The 20,237-nt window shown below is 31.8% G+C and overlaps 1 protein-coding gene across 4 annotated transcripts in view; it reads left to right on the forward strand.

Moving 5' to 3' along the window:
- Positions 1 to 20,237, forward strand: part of LOC106071746 (bridge-like lipid transfer protein family member 3A) — a 94,141-nt gene that overhangs the window by 53,898 nt on the left and 20,006 nt on the right. Inside the window, exons 8-14 of one of the 4 annotated variants that reach the window (XM_056043360.1) lie at positions 135 to 306; positions 2,228 to 2,323; positions 9,905 to 9,922; positions 12,706 to 12,729; positions 17,908 to 18,141; positions 18,797 to 18,879; positions 19,853 to 20,018. In XM_056043360.1, the coding sequence (XP_055899335.1) occupies positions 135 to 306; positions 2,228 to 2,323; positions 9,905 to 9,922; positions 12,706 to 12,729; positions 17,908 to 18,141; positions 18,797 to 18,879; positions 19,853 to 20,018 (793 nt within the window). The remainder of the gene's footprint in view (positions 1 to 134; positions 307 to 2,227; positions 2,324 to 9,904; positions 9,923 to 12,705; positions 12,730 to 17,907; positions 18,142 to 18,796; positions 18,880 to 19,852; positions 20,019 to 20,237) is intronic. The other 3 variants (XM_056043363.1, XM_056043361.1, XM_056043364.1) reach the window with 3 other exon arrangements.

Below are 20,237 nucleotides of genomic sequence, written 5' to 3' on the forward strand. Positions count from 1 at the left end.
TATTGTTCTTTTAATGAAACCATGATTAGTGTGAACTGTGAAAAGGGGACATTAAAAGTTGAATACAACAGGGAACAACTTGGGGAAATGATTATCGAATGTGTTCATGTGTTTCTCATTTTTAATCTTTCCAGAAACAAGGTCACATGTCAGATAACTTAAACCTACAGCACCAGCAGCAACGACAGACAGAGAGGCAGGAATCAGCCACTGCCAAGCTCTTCTCCAGGTTTGATGTTTTGAGCACGTCTTATCACCTGATCACCAGCCGCTTTGACCTTCACCTTTGTGATGACAGTAGTCCAGGTGTGTGTCTGGGCCATGTTAATTTAGATGTGCATCTAGTGCTGGTATCTGAGTAAATGTGTGAAGTGTAAAAAAAAAAAAAGAAATAGAGAGCCCAAGGTCCTTCTCCATTTATGTTCTTTTTTCATGTCAAGTATCTACCCAACTTCTGAGGTCTTCAGTTCATTCTGTCATTTAATTTCTTGGTGGAACTTTCACTTAAGATATATGGATGTTCCATTAACCATTCATGATTAAAATTTGAATTCTGATGAAGAACAGGGTCATTATGTTAGCCACATCATTCTTAAGTTGACCAGTAGCCACAGAATGTCAACTTCATTTGTTACATAAATTTTAATTTTCTATGGAACCTTAATTTTTTTCTTAAGTAACTATTATTTCTAAAGGTATCATTGATAACCCTATTTCATCACAGATAAATTCAAATATTTTCTCATTTTTTATGTATTTAAAATTGAGTTATTTTTGGTGGTCTTTTTTTTAACTGATGCCAGCTGGATAAATTAAAATTATATTTTGTCTTGCTGTGATTGTAACACTGGGGAAGAAGCTCATTTGCTGGTTTATCTTATTTATCATTGGGTGATTGGTCAGCACATTATGTAGTGTCACATCACTTTTTAGAGAGGCAACCATCCGACCAAGACTAGCTGCACTTTGATCAACTCCAAAATGAGAGCATGGTGGAATAGGTCTCTCTGTCTTTGAATAAAAATAAATATCTATAAAGTAGTGGTGCTCAGCACCCTTTTATATGGGTCTGTAACATAAGTGCTGTTTAGGAAGAATCTAAGGATCCAATAGAAATGTTTTAATGAATGTAGATGTGAATAGTGTTGGGGTACTTATTTTTCAACTGCTGCCCTGGGTGACCTATCACATATAGGGGAAGACCATATGATAAAGGTGATCTTTTTAAGCAAGTTTTAAAGAGGGCAGATGTTTAAAGAGGGCAGCTTTAAAGATCAACTCAAGTATCAGTCTGCCCTTACTGGCATAAAGGAAAACAGCAAACTGCTTCTGAAAAAGACAGTTGAAGAGTTGAAAAGCCTTTTCCACAGACAAGTGCAGACAGCAAAAAGATAAAATAAATAGACCTTGGCCAGACAACATCTTTGTCTGCATCAGGTGTAATCAAATATGCTGGTCACTGTGGGTCTGCATAGTCACTTGAAATGCTACACTCATCCATCATGTCATATATATATAGATATCTTTTCTGCCCTTAATAATTCATAGGACTTAAAGGTTTACAGATTAAGCAAATATAGAATATGAACAAATTAGTTACATTGGATGCACATCCTATTTGATGAACACACTGATCCTTATCCTTTTTTTCTTTCTTTCTGATAATTTTTTAAAAAAATATTTTTCTATTATTTTGTATTACACCCTTTCCCCCCTTCCCCCACATTTCTTGATGTTTTTCTCCCATTAATCCTCGGCTTCAAAAACAATTTGTGTGTAAATGAGTTCAATTAAAGCTTAGACCAGTGTTTCCCAAGCTGTGTTCCATGGAACTCTAGTGTTCCGCAAGGCCTTAATAGGTGTTCCATGAACTTCTGGAGTAATTAACTAGTACTCCACCACGAGAATTAATCTGTCTAAAAATTAAACAAAGTATTCCGCCAAATACTCTGAATGTGTGAAGTGTTCCGTCAAGGTAAAAGTTTGGGAAACACTGGTTTAGACCTTTCTAAAGTAAAAATAAAATAACCTTAAAGTTGTTTGGAAAGATTTATTTGAAATAGTTACCTCTAGGCTAGTTTTAGGCGCTCTCACATTCCAATTATTATCTTATAGGAGATGAAAGATGATGAAAGAATTGAATTTCATGGCATCTGGGTGTAGATTAAAGTTTTATTGAAGTTGGCTGCTGATATTAAAAAAAACATAATCTCTCTTTGCTCCTCAGTTCAAGAAGACAAAAGACATTGGAAAATCAGCGGGGGCTCAATGCAGATTACATTCTTTAAAATTTCCTTCGACTTCTATCCATTCCATCCTGCTGGTAAGTCTTCCATCATACGTCCCTCCTCCTCCCCCCCCCCCCTCCTCACAAGCTTACTGTGAAAGTGATGTTAAGTGATGTACAGTTGGCCAACACACATTTGTTCAAATGTTAGACGCTTTGGTGATTTATAGTTTGTATTCACTTTACCTGCATTGGTGTTTCCCTTCAGGTGGGTCACATTAAGCTGTTTATGTATGGTGTCACTTCACAATGGCTTAGCAATGTTTTGGAGCAATACTGTCAGAATCCTAGGTACTATTTTGATGGTGCAGTTTAATATTGGCAAGACTTATGGATTGATACATTGAAAACAAAAAAATGTGAAACCTATGTTCTAGTTATATTCTTTTCTTTCATTTATTACAATAAGAGAACCTGATAGTATAACTTCATGAATTGTCTTTATAGAAGGAATAACTGTAATCAGCCTAGGCATAGCTTTTTTATCTACTTTGATCATTTTTAACTCTTTGACTCTCAGTGATGCATACACAGGGCAACTATTTCACATTTGATTAGAGTAACATCCTTAGTAAAATTGTTAAATTTAGGATAGAAGACTTAATAATGAATTAGCAATTATACATAAAGCACTGACCATCTACAAATACAAAACTAATTAAATACCAAGACACAAGGATAAAGGCACATTCCTTGTTCCATATGCTAGGACAAATTTGAACAAATAGTCCTTCTTCCCTAGTGGTACTAGAGCATGAAATGGGTTGCCTAAGTCAGCCAGGAAAACCAATGACTTGGCAGAAATTAAGTTATTGATTAACATGTATGACTAGATTGCCCTGGGACACGTGTAGGACATAATAATCTTCTTTTTTTGAAGTAACATCTGTATTTATAAGATAAGATAGGTGTAACAACACTTGTGCCAGATGTAACAACATGCACGATGTTACGATGTGTTGTTATGCCGGGGATTTTACTTGAATTCAATAGTTAACAAAAATGACGATCTAGAATCACAATTGACGATTCTTTGATAAAACAAAACTCTGGAACTTTATTTAAATACAACGTAAGTACAGTTATGTACAAATTACAAATCAATGAGCATATTACAAAGGTCTTTCAAACAGAGCTCTTAGAAACGTGACTGACTACAAGGACATTATTTTATCGACTGACTTTTACTTTCTTACTACCGCCAATTCTCTGGCGCTAACTCTTTTCAAAAATGTCTTTGTTTAAATTCAAATCAACCAATAGATTTCAAACATACTAATTACGTCCCTTGGGTAAATCCTGACTTGAATTTCAAGTGTCTAAATTTGAGGATTAAATCCCGAGACTCATGTCGAGGGCTTATATTACTTTCAAAAGTGAAATGTACAAACAATTCCATAATGTAATCTGTGACATATTAACCCCCTCTCCATTTAGCATTTGTATGGTAATAGAAATGCTCATATGTATACATAAAATACCATACATGAAACTATAGAAAAATGGTTGAGGTAACATATGACAATAAAGTCAACTTGGAGATAACAACAATAATAAAAAATGTAAATGCAGTGAATACAATTATTGATGACTTTGAATACCTGTCTCACTATTCAAGTGGTTATGAAAATGAGACAATGCTTGTCATGAACAATATCAAAAGTTGTACAAAGCATAAATCTTGAATAAATGAAATCTTGAATTGAATAAGTTATGAAGCTTCATGATGAAATTAAAATATGACAATATAACTCATTTGGTTAGTACTAATGTGAAAATGTGTACATGGAAAAATATATTGCATATGAAAAATTGACATAGAAAAAATAATTGTGATAGTACATGACAATCTTCTGAGAAAATAGTACTCAATGTGATCAATCTCAACATGTGTGAAGCAATGAAAAATTCCAATTGTCTGTCATGTATCTGTACTATTATAATAGGATATATGCAATAATATTCGACCTGAAACAAAATGCTCATGATTTAAAAATTAAGATGTCTGATGCATGTCATATGCAAAGATGCTGAAACATAATAAACAAAGTATCTTGAATGAGTGACTTTCCTCAGTGGGTTGCTTGTTGCTGAAATAAATATAACATCTGATATAGAACTCCTGTGGAAAAAGTGAGTAAACAAATTAATTTATTAATTAAATATAACTGGATAATGTTCTTCCTTGACGAGTATGAATGATAATGGATCAAGTGACACTAAATATGGTATAGTACATATATAAAATGTAAGTGTGAAGTTCATAACCCTTCTGAGTTGCCGTCATGGATGTGTGTACGCGTTTTCTAAACTTGAAGAAAATGTCTTTCAGTTTATGAAGCTGTTGTCTCCATGTCATATTGAACTCACAGATAATGTCTGATTGAACCGCGTTTGAGTTTGGTGAAAATAAGAACTGTCCGAAACCAAAACTCAATTTTCTGGTTGATGAACTTTGACGCTGTAGAACAATGGTAGCAGAATGCTTTGCATTAGAATGTTCAATAGAGCAATGACTGAACATGTCTGAGTTCAATCGGTCAATACAGCAATGTTGAAGAAGTTCATTTGTTCCTTTCTGAAGAAAAGTTGCCCCTTGAGTAGAAGGAGGATGAAACTTGGTGTTGTCAATGTTATTGCTTTCTGAGTTTCTTTCAAATTGCAGTACTGGAAATGTCTCAGAAACACTGGTAAAGAAATCTGCATGGTCTGGATACACTTTAATGTTCTTCACCGTTTGTAGTGCTATGTCATTCAGAGTGATGACCTTGGGAATGTCAAATTGATTTGATGTTGATATGTCATCCGAAGTGATGACCTTTGGAATGTCAATTTGATTTGATGCTGGTAATGAAACATCTATCTCAGAAATGGGTGTTGATGACGTTTCTTCTTCTTCCTCAGGAATAGTTGCTAAGCTTGTAAAATGTTCAACTTCTGCTTTGATGTCTTCATTATCTGTTTCATGGTAATGTTCAAACATATGAACATGAAATACTTTGGTAACTTTGTTGACATTGATTTCATAAAGCAGGTTGGAAATCTTTCTGGTGATGGTAAATGGACCTTGCCATTTGTAGAATAGCTTGTTACTCCAATCTGGTAACAGTAAATTGACTTGATCTCCTTGAGCAAAATATCTTGATTTCATGTGTTCATGTAATATTCTTTGACTTTCAATGTTCTTGGTTGTAATGGCTTCTTGAGTTGACTCACATTCTTTCAAATGAGGAATACTAGTATGAGTTGTAGAGTCAGATTGAATAGTTTCACTTTTGTCTGGTATAACCAAAGTTGATTGAATATAAGTATCTGCTTCTGGTTCATGAGACTTGTCTTGATTGTAGCAAAAATGTTCAATGCATATCATAGTATTTGATGCAGATGCAGTCTTATTCAAGTCTTGCTGTATGAAGTCATCATCAGTGGTTAGGGATGGGAAAGTACTTGGTAGGGATGGGCTTATATTGCCAGGTAGGGATGGACATGTAGTGGGTAGGGATGGACATGTAGTAGGCAGTGATGTCCCTGTATATTTGCTTGAGTCTTGATTCATAGATTCATTGTTGTCAATTCTGACTTTGTAGTCTTCTTTGTTCTTTGTTTTAGTTATGTTGCTTTTCTTTTGAGTTTGTTTCTTCTCACAATAATCATGTTGACAATGTGAACAATTATTAATGTATTTCTTGACATCTTTGGTCAGGCTAGGCCAATAATATTCTTTGGCAATTCTCTTCTTAGTACTTGTTACACTCATATGTATGGTTTCATAAAACTCATGCTTGGCTTTGATTATTTGTTATCTGTACTTCTGTGGTACATATATTTGTTCAATTACATTGTACTTGCGGATAATATACTTCTTGAGAAATCCATCTTCAAGATATGCTGTACGCTTTCCTAATTGAGCTTTCTGGTATATTCTTGTTAATGTTGCATCATTCTTTTGTTCAGCTTTGAATTCGGTATTTTTCAATTCTAATAATTCTCGTTTTAGTTCTTCTTGCCGTCTTTTGTCATCTTTTCTGTCTATTTCAGCTAATTTATTATCAAACCATCTTTCTCGTTCATGTGAAGGAATATTGAGTTTTTCTGCTAAAGCTATGGCTTCACCTATTATGTCTGTTGTTAAAGTCATGTTACAATGTACATTTGCTTGATATTCTTTTTCTTCCTGTCGATGAACCCATTCTTCTGGTTTAGGTACTTGTTTTTCTTTAGCTATGTCGAATAATTCTAACCATCTTTGTGTTCTTGTCTTTGGAGACATGTTGAAGAATATACCAACTTGGAATGTAGAAATATAGTAACGTTTTGAATACAACAAATCAATGTTAGTTATGCCGTAACTGGCTATGAAGTATAACTTTGTTTTACAGTAGAAGTACTACTGGAGTCGTTGATTGAATATATAGATCTATTGAGCCGATGTACTTTTTACTGGTTTAACAGTTGGTTAAATCTGGTCTTCTGTTTACTTTGTGCTGCTCAAATGATTATTTACTGGTCTTTATAATGCCAGTTATTTGATTTACTGGTCTTTTTTATAATGCCAGTTATTTGACTTACTGGTCTTTTATATTGCCAGTTATTTGCTTTACTGGTCTTTTTTATTGCCAGTTATTTGCTTTACTGGTCTTTTAATAATGCCAGTTATTATGTATATTGGTCTTATTCCTTTTGCCAATTACATATAATAATGGATTTCGTGAGTTAGACGTAACTCTAACGAAAATCTTTATAAAAGAATTATCGATAACCAACTGACCTGTTAAACACAGAAATTCTGTCCTCCGTTAAATAAGAATGAAGTTCCTTTGAAGAGTTTAGAAATTGGTCCTAGATCTTGAATAAATTTCGTTAAAAGTTGTCCATGAACTTTTATTAGTCGGAGAGTGCCAATATGTAACAACACTTGTGCCAGATGTAACAACATGCACGATGTTACGATGTGTTGTTATGCCGGGGATTTTACTTGAATTCAATAGTTAACAAAAATGACGATCTAGAATCACAATTGACGATTCTTTGATAAAACAAAACTCTGGAACTTTATTTAAATACAACGTAAGTACAGTTATGTACAAATTACAAATCAATGAGCATATTACAAAGGTCTTTCAAACAGAGCTCTTAGAAACGTGACTGACTACAAGGACATTATTTTATCGACTGACTTTTACTTTCTTACTACCGCCAATTCTCTGGCGCTAACTCTTTTCAAAAATGTCTTTGTTTAAATTCAAATCAACCAATAGATTTCAAACATACTAATTACGTCCCTTGGGTAAATCCTGACTTAAATTTCAAGTGTCTAAATTTGAGGATTAAATCCCGAGACTCATGTCGAGGGCTTATATTACTTTCAAAAGTGAAATGTACAAACAATTCCATAATGTAATCTGTGACAATAGGATTCATATGATCTGCTTTGAAGATGAATGTAGAGTTGAATTATAATTAGTAAAAATAAAGGTCTTTAAAAAATTATAACTAAATAAGCTTGGAAAAAAACATTTAAGTTGTCAACTGAATAATAATAATAAAAAAAACAATGGCCAGAACATTATTTAAGTGTTTGCTTTTTTTTCATGTCTAAACTTTAAAGATAACAGTAAACTTTTAACATTATCTAGAAAAATAATTAATTTTTGTACATGAGTTGAAGAAAGTTCTTATAAATACATTGATCCTAATAAGTGAAAGTGTGGTTTCTTTAGAATGTTATGTAACCTATGCAATATTTCTTCTTATATCAACAAAATAATAATAATAATACTTTTGGACAACTCAATAGAACTTAACCTTTTTCTTTGGTGTAAAACTTTTTTGATAGTTGCAATGTATTTTCTCAATTGTCTCGTTTGTATGTTGTCCATAATTGAAGCGGCTGTTATCATACACTCTGAAAATTGAGAAAGAAAATAGTATAGTTTCACCCACAAGTATTGTCTCCTCATGTCATGATTCCAATGAACCTGTAGGTTTTTATTTGTTTGACGCTACTGAATATAGAAAATAGAAAATATTTCTACACTTTTCTTATCCCTAGTGCTAGGACAAATACACATAACTAAGTTTTTCTTACTTATTGCCATATGGGAAAGTCCTAGGTTTTTTAGATTGGAACAACAGTTTACAATTTCATTCAACATGAATGGTTTAATTAACGCTTAGATTAAGCTTTGGAAGTATTTTGTAATCATCATTTGTAAATCTGAATGGAAAAAAAAAAAAAAGGATAAACCTTCTGTTTCTCTCTGTGTCCATCTAGTGGATCATTTAGAGGATGCAGGTTTTAAAAAAAAAGGGTAATTGAAATTTGAGTTATGTCCCATGTTTCTTCCAATCTGTCTAGCCCTGCTTAGCTCATTGAACCTTGGTTAATAGGGTTTTAGAGGTGTCTTCAAGCAGCCAGCTCACAGAGTTGACAATGCAACATACTGGACAATTTCAGTTTTTATGAGAGTTTTTTTTTTTGTTTTGTTTTTTTTTTTTGTTTTCACATTGGGATTTTTAAAAGTTTATTTTGTTTTAGAAAACCTTTTGGGGAAGGGGGGGGGGGGGGAGGTTTTTTTTTCTCTTAAATTGTTTTTTTTTTTTTGTCTCTTTATTTCTACTGTAAATATTTTCTTTGGTTCTAATGTTCATCTTTTCATTTCCTTTTCATTTTAAAACCCTTTCTTTGTGAAATACTTTCGTTTTCTTTATTGTGTAATCTTTTCATCTTAGTACATTATGAAATCTTTCCCTTTTTCATCTTAGTTCATTATGAAATCTTTCTCTTTTTCATCTTGGTTGATAATGAGAAATCCTCCTTTTTTTTTTTTTTTTTTTTTATTTCATTATAAAATCTTTCCTTTTTTATCTTTGTGAACTCAATTTTCAATTCAATTTCTTCATCTTTATGACAATTTACTTTCTGGTTTATAATGGTCATAGTCTTCTTTGTTCCACAATGATCATTTGTTCATTTTGATCATTTTTTTTTACTGATTGATTAATTTTAAATCAGCTTTTTATGCACAAACATCAAAGCAATTTTAGGATGAAAAGTTCTGAATATTTTAATGTCCTTCTTTTTTGCTCTTTCTTTCATCTCACGGTCTCGGATTCGAACTGTACATAACATCATCCCCCCATTGTCTTGTGGGAGGTTTCAGTTAGGGTGTAATTATCTTTAAATCTGAAGGAACATTATAAACAGTAAAACTTGTTATGAACATAAGAATTATAATATATTATAATATAAGAAGAATCTCTGCTCTAGTTTCAGTTATTGAGAGGACTAGTGTAATAGATTGCAAATTGGTTCTTTTAGGCTCTTCTAGAGAAACATTATTAACATCATAACTAAGAAATGTAAAATGTGTTTTTTAATATTGAGCCAAATTATATAATTGGATAACTTTCATAATTTTATTCCTAGAATGTAAAGAATCCAGGTTATACAGATAAAATTATTCTTTAGTTCTAGCTGTGTAGAAATGTGAATAGTTGTTTTGTCTGTTTATTATTTGCTGTGTAGACTGTGATTATTTCCCCTGTTAATCTATTCTTCTTCCATTTCATGACACTAAATACTGTATCATTTGATTGTATTTTTACTTATTACAGAATTGGGTGATTTGGAAAGTAAGCCATTTTTATATCTAAACATGTGATAATGAAACTGGTTCTCTAGTATCTATTTAATCTTCTATAGAGCATCTATGTATATTTTGATATCAATATCTATTTACTTGTGTCCTGAGTTTTTTTAAGTTCAGTGTTACAGCATACAGACCTTACTTATTTCTTTTAATATTCAGCAAAAATTTTTGTTTCGTTGTTGTGCACTGTTTATTATTTTTAATTCTTGAGATATAAGTGACTTGACAAAAAAAAAGAGAATGAAAAAGCGCTAACAAAATATCCTCGACAAAATAGGTATAACAAAATAGTGCCCATGACAAAACAGCACCATTTACAAAAAAGGCCCAATTGTTATTCTTATTTTTTATTCATTTATAAGCAATTATTTCATATAATGCAAAATATAAATACCCCTCCATAATAGAACACAATTCAAAATAAATGAAATATAGATCTATCATACTTATTTATATGCCTAAAGTGCACAAGAAAAACACTCAATCTTAGCTCTTTCACTCCTAACTGACGATACCAACGTTGATTTGACCCCATCAAACTGAATTTATTTTTGGTTTTATTAATTTGTGTTATATACCAGTATAAAGAGCATGTATTCTTCTATAATTATATACCTTATATAACATTTCCTGATTATTTACAAAAAAGTTATTGAAAATTTATCATAATAGGATAGTGAAACATACATGAGCAAAATGAATAATTCCATCGGGACAATAATTACGGAGAGAAAGAGTTAATGACAATTTATGTGATAGTTATATAATAGTTACAAAAAATTAATGTCAGATTTACATAATGGAATGTCACATATTGTTAGCAATGCTACACAGAAACTCCATCAGTGGATGTACTTCGTCTTGTTTGCTAAGTTAGACATACTTTGTCTTGCTTATTAAGTTAGACATACGTTGTTTTGCTTGCAGATTTGCCTTATATCAAAGAATCTTTTATTCATTGTACTCTTCTCTGATGAAGTGATTGATCAGCTTGTAGATATTAGGGTGGTGACCATCAGCTGAAATGCATGGTGCCATCCCTCCACTAAGTGGCTTGTTTATAACAGTCCTGTACTTTTAAAATGCTTTACCTAGAGATGTCTGATCCAAACATGACAACGTTGCGGCAATGAGAAGTCAGGGCAGCAAAGATTATGATTACTGAGAAAACTGTCCTCGTTTAATGTTAGTGAAAAGGCCTTGGCTATGTTTTATCACTCTCACATCTGCAATATTTTAAGTTTTAATTTGACTGCCTGGTATGGCAATCTGAGCATTAAAAATAAAAATAAACTCCATAGAATCCTCAATGCTGCTGGTAAAGTCATTGGCAAAAAACAAATCATCCCATTTGGGCAGCTGTTTGAGACAAAAATCCATAAAAAAGCTAAAAAGATTCTAGAAATAAAAAATCACTCTTTGGGTCAGGATTTTTTATTTTACCATCACAAAAGAGATACAAGACACCGATAGCATAGACAAACAGACACAAAAACTCTTTTGTTCCCCTGGCAATCAAATCATTAAATAGAAACAATTTGATATAAACTTTTCACATATAAATTATGAGTGAGTCTGGTGTGAATGTACATTTTGTTTTTTTCTAGTTACAATGTTTTGCTTGATGTAATGCACAAATTGTAAGACAAATTTCCTTACGGACAATAAAGATTATTATTATCAAAGAAAGCTGCTTCTAAAGAATGTATAGATTTTACAGCTATATTTCTGACTAGATTATCACTACTATGTTACAGACATAAACTTATATATTATACATACAGTTCTAGGTATTGTGTGACACACTATTTTGAGGGGAAATTTTGCACTATTTTGACGATGCTGTTTTGTTGCCGCTATTTTGTCATTTGCTATTTTCTCAAATTTGAATTTTAATTTTTTTAATTAGTTTTTTTTTTCCTTTTGAGTGTCTGTTTAATAGCATTATTGACTTTTGAGTGTAGCAGTTTAATGAGTAGAATGATCAACTTTATTGGTTAGATAATAAAGAGTGCTGCGTTGATTAGAAAGTACAGACTGTTTGGATTATAACTATAGTGTGCATTGCATTAGAGAGTAGTGAATGTAGTAGGTTTGAGAGTATACATTATCACATCATTACTTTCAGAGTGCAGAATATTTTAAACTTGAAAAATAAAATCTACTTAAAGATCATGATACTTTGATTTTACTAATCATGATGTCTTTAACAAGCAAGTTTGGCAAGAATATTAAATTGATTACATTTTCTATATAATTTCTATATAAATCAGCCAGGAAAGCCAACGACTAAGCAGAGTTTAAGTCATTGATTAACATGCATAACTAGATTGACATATGAAATACGTATGATGTAATTATCTTTTATTTTGACGTTATGTCTGTAATATATAAGATAAGGTAAAATGTATCTGTTAAAATAACAGTTTAGATTGTTAGAAGTCGTGTTGGTTTGGGGAATTTATTTTGTTACCAACTAAAAAATGTTAAGCAGAATAATAAAGGGAAGCAGAGGAGAGTGGAATATTTGAAATAATCTCAAGTTTGGATTTAACTAACAAGCATGACTCTTCATTTACTGTTCTTGTTGGTAAAGAACTGGCAAATTAATCCAAACTGAAATATGAAATGTTTACACATTGATGGCTCATTTCTTATTTCAACTGATCATTGAATATGTGAATAAAAGTTGGGAAGAAGAGAGAAGGTTGTATCCATGTGATTCTCTCCAATCTCCTTCACTTTGTTGTACTCCCTACTCAACAGACATTAACCTCATTATGACCCGGGGTAAGTGCAACACTTTCCAGTGCTCTATTATACACAGTTTTCTTTCTTTTCTTATATCAATACTGACCATTATAAAATCACAAGTTTCTGTCTTGCCTATTGGACATAATCACTAGCTAAACATCATTTTAGAAAAAAAAGTCTAACAAAGTCTCATTTTAAAACAAAAAAATTTTTTTTTAGAAAAACATTTGTTTTAAAATATTTTAAATATTTTTCCTTTCAATTTCATTTCAATTCTTCCATTTTTTTTTTTACATAAAACTTTGATAACGAATAGTTAACTTAATAGAAAATGCATGAACACTCCTAGTTTACATACATATTTATAGAGAGAGCAACTGCAACATTAACTCTTGTTTATTGTACTAGCACAAAGCACATAACCCTAAAAACACTGTTGAAAATTATTGTGAGATTTAATAAAAATTTAACAAAAAGATTTGAAATTTATGTTTATTAATATTTTGAGTAACTTTTTACTAGTACAAGTCTCTAAATTACGTTTGTTAAAAAGAATAAGATCATAATTTTAATTTTTTGAGTGATTTTTATATGGTTAGTTTTTTGTTTGTATGGGTTGGCATGTTTCAATCCTATGTTTTGTTCAGTTATTTATTTATATTAAATAACCCTTCATTCTATCTTGTGTTTAATCTTACCCTCATAGAGTGTGTGTTAACTTGTTGTGTGTTATAACCTTGAGTGAAAAAAACAAAACAAATACATGATGTGCATTGCTATTGCATATTGTAATTGTTCACTGTTCCCTTGCTGTAATTGTAATGTGCTTGATTAGATTCAAATGATCAAAATATATATATATTCTTCACTTATAATTAACATTAAATGCACTTTTGTTTTTCTTATCATACATACAGAAGTCTTTAACATCTGACAATTTTTTTTTTTTTTTACCAAAGTCTTTTTTATGGGTTTTTTTTTCTACTTCTTTTATTAAAGGTGATGTTTCTAATCAACATATTAACATTGAATACATTTTTGTTAAATTTAAATTTCTGTCTTTTTAAAATATGTTTTTATTTTAAACTTTAACATAATTAAATGATCAGTACTTGTGATCTCAAATCATGCAGCACCTTAACCTATTTAGAGTTATTTTGTAATGCCTGGGGTAATAAATGAATGTAAATGTTCAGCTGTAATTAGATTAATGTCCCCTGCACACACCAGTGCTACTATTTTTTAAAAAAAAAGAGAGAAAGGCATAAACTGTATCATAGTGCAGCCCTATTTTAAATCTGAGATCTTATATGTTGGGGTTTCATCCACATTGAGTTTGAACTCATTACACTTTTCCCTTTTTTTTTTTTTTTTACATGTGCACACATTTTTATTTATTTAGTAATAGCATACTTAGAAATTTTTCAGATTTTGTTTTTAAAGCAACATATTTAATGTTGGGTAAGAAACTTAAAACATAAAGAGAAACATAAACTTTGCATGGTTGAAACCTAAATAAACTCCAGAGTTAAAACATCAAGTTATAATCTGAGGAACTCACTCATGATCTTCTTTTTTTTAAATAGTCATTTACAGCATTTCTGGTTAATCAGAGGCATCCAGATCTGATCAGTGTGGTTTAGATTACAGGCTGGTGGGATAAAATGCAGATATATTATGTTACAAGACAGTATTGATATTTGAGATTTCGGTTTGAATAATCATCTTGTCAGATCAGCTGGATTTGACTATATATCTAAAAACAAAAAAGATAACAATACATGCATGACTGCTCTGAAAATTCTTGTCCCAATGATATCAAAGTAAACATAAAATGTTTTCAGATAAGCAAATGTCCATTCCTTAGATTTTAAAATGATATTCACAGCTGAAATGAAAATTACATGAATAGGGCTCATTCTGTCATGAGAGAAAATAGATGCACTCCTATGCTCTCCAGTCAGTTGCAGTCTCTGTTAGAAAAGTCATAGTTCTTTACACCTTGGGAGCTTTTGATTTTTCCTCAAGGCTAACACTTTTCAAAGCTCCCTGTTTATGAGGAGCATCCTCTTCACCTAACTGTATGAGAACTTTTCTCGGCTTAGTATCTATGCCACATGAGCAGTCTAGGATATGGACTCTTGAGGCTGTACCATTAAGATTGAGTGATTTTTGTTTATAACAACTTTGAAACAACATTACATATATTTAAAATGTGCTTTATTGGTGACTAAAAAACTCAATAATAGTTGTTAATGATTCATCTATATATATTATTCTCTTCATGGCTCAAGAGTTTGGACAAGAAGTAAAGGAAAGATCACTCTTTTATCTCTACAAGTCGGAATAGAGTTACCCTACAAAAAAAAAAGAGGGAGGGGGAGAACACATAGTATTCACCCGGCACAAAATAGCAGGGCCGGACTGTGACCAAGAAGTCATGGAAAGATCACTCTTTTTTATTTCTACCCCACATAGTTTTAGCGGCGAAAAAAAGAGGGGGGAGAGGAGAACAAGTAATCTACTCTGTATTCACCCGTCACTAAATAGCAGGGCCGGACTTAACCATTGTGGGGCTTTATGCGAAACGGAATTCGCGGGGCCCAGTTTGGGAAGGGATACGAATCATAAGTGAAAATTAAGAGTTTATATTAGAAAATACATTCGTCTTTGCATTTTATTCATTCTTTACTACATACAGAATTACTTTATGAGCCTTGCGTGTAGCGAAGTCATACAGTATATCATAAAATATCTATTTCCTACATAGATCACGTTCAATAGCAAGAATTACCAAATGTTTCAATCTATCTACAAAAATTGTTGACCTCAAATAAGTTTGAGGTGGGAGAAGCTTCTTTTGCCAGATTCCAAAATTACGAGATAATGCCATTTTTTTATCGCTCATAGGATAGTCGTTTTCTAAAGATTTCAATAATTTCCGGATATTTCCAGGACTTTTTCGTATATCTTGCAATTTCGGGATCCAGGAGCTCCTGGTAAATTGACACGAGCCTGCAGGAAATCTGTTATAAGTTATAAAATGCTTTAATCTAATAATTTATACACCTAGAATTAGCGCGGATCTTATGAAAGTGCAGGGCCCACTGTGGTGGCATAGGTTACAGTGGTCTAAGGCTGGCCATGCAAAATATCGGCATATGCTATGTCGCCGGTTGACTAGTTATTAAAATTATTATTTTTATGTTTTTGAATAATGAGAAACAAACATAAGAAAAAAAGATGCGGGGATTGATTTGAAAGAAGTGGATACATCAAAAGACGAGCCTGAAAGAAAGAAAGAACGCAAAATGTTTTTGTGTTTTTGAAGATAACTTGAAAATCACCAAAGCCCATCTAATAATCATCGCGCCACGGGGAGCTGATGGTCTGGGGCCCTCAATGTAATCGTGGGCTGTTGGGTGCTCTTAAATCTCAGATTTTAAAAAAATATTTGCTCATTGGGGTTATAAATAAAAAATACATTGAAATTTCTAGATTTATTTTGCTTCTTTTTCTCCTGCTCCAGCTTTTAAACCTCTTGTTCTGTGTTTTACCTATTTTTATTGACTGTGTTTTGATGTGATGGGCTTGAAGTGTTTATTTAGATAAAAATACAATTCCAAAAAACAGATAACATAAGGACTATACATATATAAAGTAAATAAGTGAATAACTTTCTCCTTTTTCTTAATTTAAAAATATCTATACATTGAAGTTTTAGTCTACTCTAGGATATATTACTTTGAACAGACTAATTTTGGCTGCATTTGATTATAGCAAAACAGTAAAATACATTTCTTCATTTACGTTGGTCTTCTAGTATCAAATATTTTTATTGTAGCTCCATTTCACTGTATCATATTCAACTACTATCTGTGAAGATTTTTCCTTCCTGAATGCTTCAATGATTTGCTTTTCACTTTGTTCTACTTCACATCTATATTTGATGAGCAGAAATGTTGACAGTGCAAATATTCTTTGTCTAGTCAATTCTTTGGATGTATTGATGTTGATGTCAATAATTTAGAACTCTTCGGTTCAAAAAATCTACACAAAAATACTTTTTAAAAAAATGTGATTGATAGGGAACTCAAATAATTGGGTTATCCTAGATGTAATTAAACATTTTAGTATGGGTTTTAAATCAAGTAGAGATGTATCAGGTTTTAATTATTACAAATACAAAATAACACTTTAAGTAGTGGTATATGTCAGTGTTAGTGTCTGAAATGAATTTAAAATTACTTTCTTGAATTTTTTTATTAGTTTAATTAGTTTAATTAAGCTAAATATAGATACAAGTTTTCTTGAATTCTAAATGTTTGTGTGTCATCCTAATGTTAGTTTTTTAACTACAAATGCAAGTATGAAGAGCATTGACTGAAAAATCCTTGGGTACAAGTCCAGATTAGTGGATTCAGTAAACCGAAATCTCTCTGAGACATTAAATAGATCACTGTGCTAATCCACCTGTAAATAAATAAATCTGTTTGTCACTTATAATCCTGTCATCAATGTGTCTTTCACTGATATGTGTTAAGACACTTTGTACTTGGAATTGATAGCTCTGTAACAATAGGCCAAGCATTCCTCATTATTTCAGATTGAATTATTTAAACGCAAGAACAAATCTTTGACTATTTTGTAAAGCAATAATTGTTTTAATTTTGTTCCAGAGTATTTCTCACCTGTGTCTGTATTTCCTAATTTTTTTTATTTTATTTATTGCCTCTTTAATTTCAAGGACTAAGTTTTTTTTTCCTTTATACCTCTTTGTGTTTGTATTTCTATGGACTCCAAGGTGTCTCTTTTTACATCCTGCAGTTTTAATCATTTGCTCTTTCAATCTTCAAGCATAATGAAACTTTGGTGTATATATATATATATATATAATTAGTCAGTTTTCTTTTTCTCTGTTTTGGCATAATTGAGCATTAGAAAGAAACCTCTGCAATTCACTTTTGTTTTTTGTTTTTTTGAAGAGAATTTTTAAAGAATGCACTAATGAAATCAGGAAAAGTTTTTACAAATTAAAACTAACATAAATATGCTTCATACTTTACACTAATAATAAAACAAAAAATACCTGCGGAAGCTTTGTATGAATTTTTGGATTGTTTTGTTTATCTTTCTTTTGGTTTTGGCATTTGTAAATGTTCATTTTGTGTCCACTTCATCTGTACATTTGTTTTTGTTGTCTCTTGTTACCAGGTGGTGAAAGAAAGCAATGGTACCGCTATACAGATAATGTGGGGTCACGGAATCATTGGGTCAACAAACTGTTTTCTGAGTTCAGGGAGAATGCTGTGAAACTGCGGAAAGTGGTGGAGTCAGCACAAATGACCTCTTCTTCCTCAGCGCCATCTTCCCTGGCTGCTCAGTCACAGCCTTCATCAAACAGGAACCTCTCCCCTTCCCATACACAGGCCTTAACCAATAACCAAGGTTAGTTCCCTTTGGAAAATTGGACATGTTTCACAATTTTAATAAAATATAGACTCTGGTGATAAAGATGACTTCATAGCTTATGTAGAAAAAAATATATCATGAAATGTCCATGTTCAATTGTATCAAATATACAAACCATAAAACATTAGGGACTAATGAAATCTAAGAAGAAATAGTAAATCTTTCAAAGAGTTCAGTTTGGCCTTTATCTTCAAGTCTGTACACAGTAACTCTTTGTAACAATACATTTGTACACCTCAGAGTCAATTATGAAATATTACCTATAAATTTAGAAAACTTGAAACTGAGAGGGATGGACCATAATCAGAACCATTTCAGGTGAATGAAATGAGAACATTTAGCAATCTTCAGAGAAAACTTGTTATTGATTTCCAATGGTCTTACTACACCAAGTTCTGAATGGAACTGTCACCCCTCAGTAACACATGCTCAGAAAGAAAGTGAAAAACAAAACTTATTAGTACATATTTCTTAAGCAATGCATGAGTTTTGGAACCCAAACTTACACCTTGAATGGGTAAGAAGGAGGGTTAAAAATAAAAGAATAATAAAAAATCTCTCTGAAAGAACATGATGTTAGCAAATACAATACACCTCATTATGGTGGTCAGTGACAGATTTGTTTTTTCAGGGTCAAGGTCAGCGCAGAGCTCTCCATTACATCAGCAGACACATAAAAGTACCAGGTTGTTGGAAAGTTGTTTTGTTGTCAAGGTAACACGCTTTTCTTTTATTGCACATTGAAAACTTTCAAGTGTTTGAGACATTTCACTATTATAGAAATGATCAGGTCATTTTTGGCCACAATAGTTTTATCTTTCAAACAATTTTAATTTATCTGAGATTATAATTACTTCATGTTCAAAATATCAACTATGAGTAATGAAAAATGTTTTTTTTACAAGGCTTATATCAACTAACTCTGGCTCGTAAAAAGTTTGATATCATTATTTCTCCAATGCCCAATCTCAGATCAAGCTGAAATTTTGCACAATTATTTCTTTTACCTGACAAAAAAAGAGTCGATAAAAAAAAATGAGCAATTAGTTAATTAACAATTGGTAATTAATTATTTTGTTTGGAATCTCGTATAAGCTGAATAGACCCCTTTACAGGTCACCGCTTTAAAGTAAGTTTGAACAAACAATAGATAACCATAGAATCTTCTATTTTCATTGCTAAAAGCATGAAATAGCGCTGAGCAAAAACAATTGGTAAAAATATTTCTAATTTCACAGATTTATTGTTGTTGGTTTAGATCTTTTATTAATTTAATTACATGACTGATCCAAATTAATTATTACAGTTATACTTCTTATAAGGTTTGTTTTGTATTTTAAAGTATTTTTTTATTTTGTTATTGTTTTTAAATATTAATAAACCTGGAATAGTCTACACCAATTAAGGGTATTGAATTGGTGTGAGGTATGCCATATTAAATAGTGTTTATTGATTATGAACATAAGAACATACTTAGATAGCAGTCTTGCATTTTTGGGGCTTTTGGGGGAGATATATAAGTAAAGGTCTGTCTTTACATTTCAATTTGATTTGTTTCTGTATGTTATGAGTTGGTCAAAGTTTATTACTGTGTAGTGGGGCTCAGTCAAGGATTGTTACTGCACACTACCACTCAGTCAAGGTTTGTTACTGTCCAGTTTGACTCAGTCAAATTTTGTTATTTCAGATAGAAGACATGACTGTGTACATGGTATCAATGGCAGGCAAGAAAAGGTCAGGCACCAACAAACTTTTGTGTTCAGACAAGCGTCAGCTCCATCTACCTCCAGATATGTCTGTCATCCATGTAGAGTTCACTGACTACTTTTTCCCAGAGGGGCTGGAATATCCAGGTAATTGATGGTCTTGAGTTGAAATAATATGTCACACATTTAATTGTAAGTCATTTCAGAAAATGTTTAATTATAGAGCACTAAAAGGGTAAAATACTAAAATTATATGCTAATTATTTTCTTTGTGAGAGAGGGGGAATCAAAACTGCTTTTTATATTTTTGATTGACTAATTTGCTAAAGGTTCAAGAAGTTATAAACCATTGAAAAAATCTATTAG

This window comes from Biomphalaria glabrata, chromosome 10 (genome assembly GCF_947242115.1).
Source record: "Biomphalaria glabrata chromosome 10, xgBioGlab47.1, whole genome shotgun sequence".
In the NCBI taxonomy this organism is placed as follows: Eukaryota; Metazoa; Mollusca; class Gastropoda; family Planorbidae; genus Biomphalaria; species Biomphalaria glabrata.